Source organism: Sinocyclocheilus anshuiensis, unplaced genomic scaffold (genome assembly GCF_001515605.1).
Source record: "Sinocyclocheilus anshuiensis isolate Anshui unplaced genomic scaffold, SAMN03320099.WGS_v1.1 scaffold648, whole genome shotgun sequence".
NCBI classification, from domain to species: domain Eukaryota; kingdom Metazoa; phylum Chordata; class Actinopteri; order Cypriniformes; family Cyprinidae; genus Sinocyclocheilus; species Sinocyclocheilus anshuiensis.
The window spans coordinates 179,289-184,846 of NW_015557156.1; the positions used below are offsets into that span (position 1 = coordinate 179,289).

Here is a 5,558-nt window from a genome sequence, read left to right on the forward strand (position 1 = left end):
ATTGACACTATCTACAATCTCAATTAGGAGTGTCAATGGTCCATTTGAGAGATAGGTGGCGGTAATGCACTTATAAGTCTGCGATCCGCCGTAAAGCAAGAAGAAGACGCGTCAGGCACCTGCTGTTGAGAACGTGCTCAGGAGGACGCGCTGCCGCTCAGAACAGTTCGGACATTGCGTGAATCAGAGGTAAAAAACGATATAAATACTGTTCAGTTTCTTGCACAGACCGATCGTTTCGTGTCTTTACACATCAATGTATCGTCACGAGCCGCAGGGTTTAATTTGGTTTTGTTTGTGTATGTTTTTTTTTTACTCTCCAAGCCATGATTCCATTCACCTCCATTATAAGACTGACAGACTGCAGCGGTTTGAGTTAAAAATCTTCGTTTGTGTTCTACTGAAGAAACAAAGTCACCTACATCTTGGATGCCCTGGGGGTAAGCAGATAAACATCACATTTTCATTTTTGGGTGAACTATCCCTTTAATCCTAAATTGCTTCACAGGGAAATGTCTTTCTGTTTTCCAGCAAGCTCCTGAAATCCTGAAGAATGGCTTGTGCCCTTCAATACTCACACCTAGCAAGAATTGTAAGCCTTTAAATCTTACAAAACCTGTTTGTTTCCTCACATAAATTACAGTTCTGCTGCATTAAAATGATGAAATTCACTCTGTGTTTCAGTCACACGGAGATGCTTGCCCGCTCTAGAGACCTTGAAAGGTGGTGTAGTTGTGGTTGGCAACAAAACTACGTTCACAGATGACAGAGGACAAAATATAAATGCAACAGATCTCCTTGAAGCCTCAAAGTTAGTAATATTATTATTATTTGTATTAGATTATAATCAGTGCTTTCTTAGTGTAATTAATATACAATTATAGTTTTACTAATATTTTTAATGAGTTTTCATCTTCATTTTAGTTAAGATTTTAGTAATTTTGTTGTCATTTTTATTTTTTATATATGTCTCTATACTTAAAGAAAAGTAAATAAAGATTATTTTATTTCAAGTAACGATAATATAATGGGATATAATAATGCTGAATATCATTTAGAATATCATGTGGTTACATTGAAATATAATCATATTGATTATATTTAATGCACATTCGTATTTTTGGCAGGAAATCCAATGTTGTGGTTGAGGCCCGGGCGGTAGCTATGAGGATCTTCGAGGATTATACTCAGTCCTGGCACTGGATACTCCTGTAAGCATGTGATATTCTAGGTTCATTTTATTTCCTCTCTATTCAGTGTTTGGTTATGGCAGTCTGATTTAGTGTTTGTGAGTTTTAGTGTTTACTAGATCAGTGTTTCCCAACCGGGGTGCCGCGGCACCCTGGGGTGCCGTCTGTCGAGAGCAGGGGTGCCATGTTATTGTGACAAAATTAATTTTGTAGGGTGCCACAAGTTTGTTAAAATTTCCAAAGGGAGCCGCGGCTAAAAAAAGGTTGGGAAACACTGTACTAGATGAATTACACTTGCATTGATCAAATCTCTGTGCGGTCTTTTTTAGTGGCTTGGTGATCGCCATGCTGGTCAGTCTGATGTTTATTCTCCTCTTGCGCTGTCTGGCTGGAGTCATGGTCTGGGTTATGATCATCATGGTCGTCATTGTTATTGGATACGGTAAGGGTTTTTGTCTTGTCTACAGCTCATTACAGCTCTACAGCTGTCAGTCTACAGCTCAACATTATGTTTCTTGTACATGTTTATCCTAATTACCAAACACTGTCTACTTTTTCTGTTTAACCTTAACACATTTATACTAATACTCTAAAATCAAGAGAAAATTAATTAAAAATATATTATATAATAAATAATTCACTGTAACTCTCATCATCATCAATGATGATTTTCATAAGATTTCTATTACTGTATTGTAGTAATGTCATAATTTACTGTATTACAGAAAAATAGTGCAATATTACAAAGAATTTGTATATATTTCATCTATGTTTATCTCCTCTCCTCATTCTCTTCAGGTATTTTCCATTGTTACATGCAGTACGCCAGTCTGAAAGGACAAGCCGGTTCTGACGTCACTATCAAGGATCTAGGTCTACAGACAGACTTTTCTGTGTACTTACAGATTCAGCAGACCTGGCTTGCCTTCAGTGAGTTTTTATATCAGTTATGTCAATTATTTGCAATACAAAAATGAATGCACGGCCATTCAAAAGTTTAAGATAAGTACGATAAGGCTGCATGTATTTGATCAAAACTACATTAAGAACAGTAATATTCTGAAATATTATTACAATTTAAAAGAATTGTTTACTATTTTAATACATATTAAAATGTCATTTATTCCAGTAATGGCAAAACTTAATTTTCAGCATCATTACTGAATGTGACTTCAGTGTCACATGATAGTTTAGAAATATATATATTTTTTTCACTTTTGATTAATTTTATGCATCCTTGCAAAAATAAATATAGTAATTTCTTTTAAAAAATCTTACTGGCCCCAAACTTTTGAATGGTAGTGTATACATACATATTAATTAAATAAGTGATCAATTTGTGCACTTAAATGAACCACAACATGTACCTGTTTTCTTTGTCACCTTTAATTTTCATTACATTCTACTGTGTGCTGTCCTCCTTTATCGCCACACAGTGATTATCCTGTGTATTGTGGAAGTGGTCATCATCCTTCTCCTCATCTTCCTCAGGAAGAGGCTCCTCATTGCTATTGCTCTCATCAAAGAGGCCAGCAAGTCAGTCTACGTTCTTACTGTAGAGCAAACCGTGTTTTTAGACTTGTTGCTGGCGTTGTTTGGTCTCATATTCCGTATTACTGCTTTCTTTAGGTACTCTAATAGCATTAGCAGTTAAACAGCAGCGTTATCCTCAGTGTGATGGATTAACTGTGGCTTAAAGTCATGAAATAATAATTAGGTTAACTGGGAGTGTTAGACAGGAAGTCCTAATAACCACATCTATTTTTCAGGGCCATCGGTCATGTGATGTCATCACTGTTCTACCCCCTGCTGACCTTTGCCCTACTGTCTTTAGTCATCGCATACTGGGGCATCACCGCCGTGTATCCTAAAGAAAATAATGCAATCACATCATAAAAAATAGACATAGGCATCACTACCTTATCATTACCTTAAACACTGTAGTTTGAAATGTTGATAACGTGAATTTGGTTTCACGGAAACATGATATCCTTAACTATTGATTAGATTTTTGTCAACCTCCAATGAGCCAGTATACAAGGTTTTCAATACAACCGAATGTATGTATTCCAGAGACACCTGCAACCCTGAGGTTAGTGTCTTTTTATGCTAATTTTTATTGAATTATGTTGAACATTAGTGTATGTCTTACTAGTTATAGCATATTTTGCAGAACAATGCTCGATAAATGCATATATTTCATAGAGTTGCATTGATTTGATTCTCTCCACAGACTTTCAACAGCTCAAATATCACCACTGAATGTCCTGATGCTGAGTGTCTGTTTGCGTTTTATGGAGGAGAGACGTTATACCACAAGTACCTGATTCTGTTCCAGTTCTATAATTTATTCCTCTTCTTCTGGTGTGCCAACTTCGTGACAGCATTGGGCCAGGTCACACTGGCAGGGGCCTTTGCCTCCTACTACTGGGCCTTCAAAAAGCCTGACGACATCCCAGCTTTCCCTGTCTTCAACTCTTTGGGACGGGCCCTCAGGTGCGTGACGAGAGAAATAGTTGCCAGTTTTTAGCACACTTTGCAAAACATTACATTTTTGTATGCTCTATATCGCACACTTATTTTTCAGGTATCACACTGGCTCTCTGGCATTTGGTTCCCTCATTCTTGCCATCGTTCAGGTCATCAGGGTCATATTGGAGTATCTGGATCAGAAGCTGAAAGGTCTCACTACTTCAGTGTTTCCAGCTCAGATTTCTTTTAATTATCTTAAAATGTCTTTTGATCTTGATTCTATCTCACTTTTGGCAAATATTACATGCTGACTGACAACCAAAAAGTCTAAAATACATCAAAGAAATAACTGTGGGAAGTAATTATGGAATACTTCATCCATTGCTTTCTGTCTGTTATGTGCATTTGAATCTTGGTTTACTTCCTCCAGGTGCCCAGAATAAATGTGCAAAATTCCTACTCAGCTGCCTAAAGTGCTGCTTCTGGTGTCTGGAGAAATTCATCAAGTTTCTGAACAGAAACGCCTATATTATGGTACATTTTCATTTCCCTTTTGCTAATTTTTTGGCCTTTTGTGGATTGTTTCTGGCTCGGGAGCATCAGTAGTGCAAATTTTATGTTGTAAGTACTCAAAAACATATTTGCTGAAACCAATTTGGCGTATTGTTTTTTCAGGTGGCGATATATGGTAAAAATTTCTGTACATCTGCCAAGGATGCATTCTTTCTTCTGATGAGGAACATTATACGGTGAGTGTTAAATTCATCTAAATCTTTTAGACAGTGTTTTGTGTGAATAAACACAATAAACAGTCCAAATGTACTTGTTTTCTAGTGTGGCTGTTCTTGACAAAGTGACAGACTTCCTCTTATTTTTGGGCAAACTCCTCATCGTTGGAATTGTGGGTGAGTGATTTGGTCAGATATCACGTGAATCCAGAAGATATTTGAGTGGAACTGACTTCTCACATTCCAGTACACCAATGTAAAACAGCACGCACTAACTGTTTCTTCTTCCTCTTTTCAGGAATTTGTTCTTTCTTCTTTTTCACGGGCAAGATTAAAATAGTGGAGGACGCTGCTCCATCCCTTAATTATTACTGGGTGCCTATACTGGTGAGCGATCTTGAGTTTTATCAATCCAGCAATACCAGATTTTCCATTTGCAAGATCAAAATTTCCATTTTCCAGGTTGTAATAACTTCCTCTCCCTTCATTTACAGACTGTGGTGTTTGGCGCCTATCTAATTGCTCATGGCTTTTTTAGTGTATACGCCATGTGTGTGGACACACTCTTCCTCTGTTTCTGTAAGTGTGAAGCAGCTTTATTTATTTCACGAGATAATACGTAATGAAAAAAACATAAGTTGTCAATTTGTTGGCTGAGTAACAAAACAAGAGTTCTGATAATAGCAGCTGTTGTGTTAGATTTTTATTGGGTGTTCACAGATGTTCAACTTGTTTTATTGCTCAACTTCAACAGCTAAGCACATATGCAGCACTCGAACAGCCTTCTTTCCTTTCCTTTAAATGTTGTGCTTTTCTGTAATGCAATAGAGAGCAACAGTGACCACTGGATTCCACATTAATTTTCTCTATATTCTTTAAAAAAAAATAAAATCAATAGAGTTCCAAGCATTGAACCAAACCAACCAGCTCTGAGACACATTGCAATATTACAAACGTATGCTTTTTTCAGTTTGTGTATGAGGGAATGAACTATTCATCCAATGAAGCTTTGTAAAAGATGGCAATTGATTCAGAAAAGACAGTATAATATGAAATTATCTACAAATATAAAAATACCATATGTGACCCTGGAGCACAAAACCAGTCTTAAGTAGCTCGGGTATATTTGTAGCAATAGCCAACAATACATTGTATGGGTCAAAATTAT

The 5,558-nt window shown here is 36.8% G+C and overlaps 1 protein-coding gene across 2 annotated transcripts in view; it reads left to right on the forward strand.

The window, feature by feature from the left end:
- Positions 1-5,558, forward strand: part of slc44a2 (solute carrier family 44 member 2 (CTL2 blood group)) — a 23,731-nt gene that overhangs the window by 14,136 nt on the left and 4,037 nt on the right. For both annotated transcript variants that reach the window (XM_016473396.1, XM_016473395.1), the window contains exons 7-21: positions 532-592; positions 685-811; positions 1,128-1,211; positions 1,520-1,632; positions 1,989-2,120; positions 2,627-2,726; positions 2,960-3,052; positions 3,198-3,282; positions 3,424-3,686; positions 3,778-3,872; positions 4,093-4,196; positions 4,338-4,411; positions 4,497-4,567; positions 4,689-4,777; positions 4,885-4,969. In XM_016473396.1, the coding sequence (XP_016328882.1) occupies positions 532-592; positions 685-811; positions 1,128-1,211; positions 1,520-1,632; positions 1,989-2,120; positions 2,627-2,726; positions 2,960-3,052; positions 3,198-3,282; positions 3,424-3,686; positions 3,778-3,872; positions 4,093-4,196; positions 4,338-4,411; positions 4,497-4,567; positions 4,689-4,777; positions 4,885-4,969 (1,576 nt within the window). The remainder of the gene's footprint in view (positions 1-531; positions 593-684; positions 812-1,127; positions 1,212-1,519; positions 1,633-1,988; positions 2,121-2,626; positions 2,727-2,959; positions 3,053-3,197; positions 3,283-3,423; positions 3,687-3,777; positions 3,873-4,092; positions 4,197-4,337; positions 4,412-4,496; positions 4,568-4,688; positions 4,778-4,884; positions 4,970-5,558) is intronic.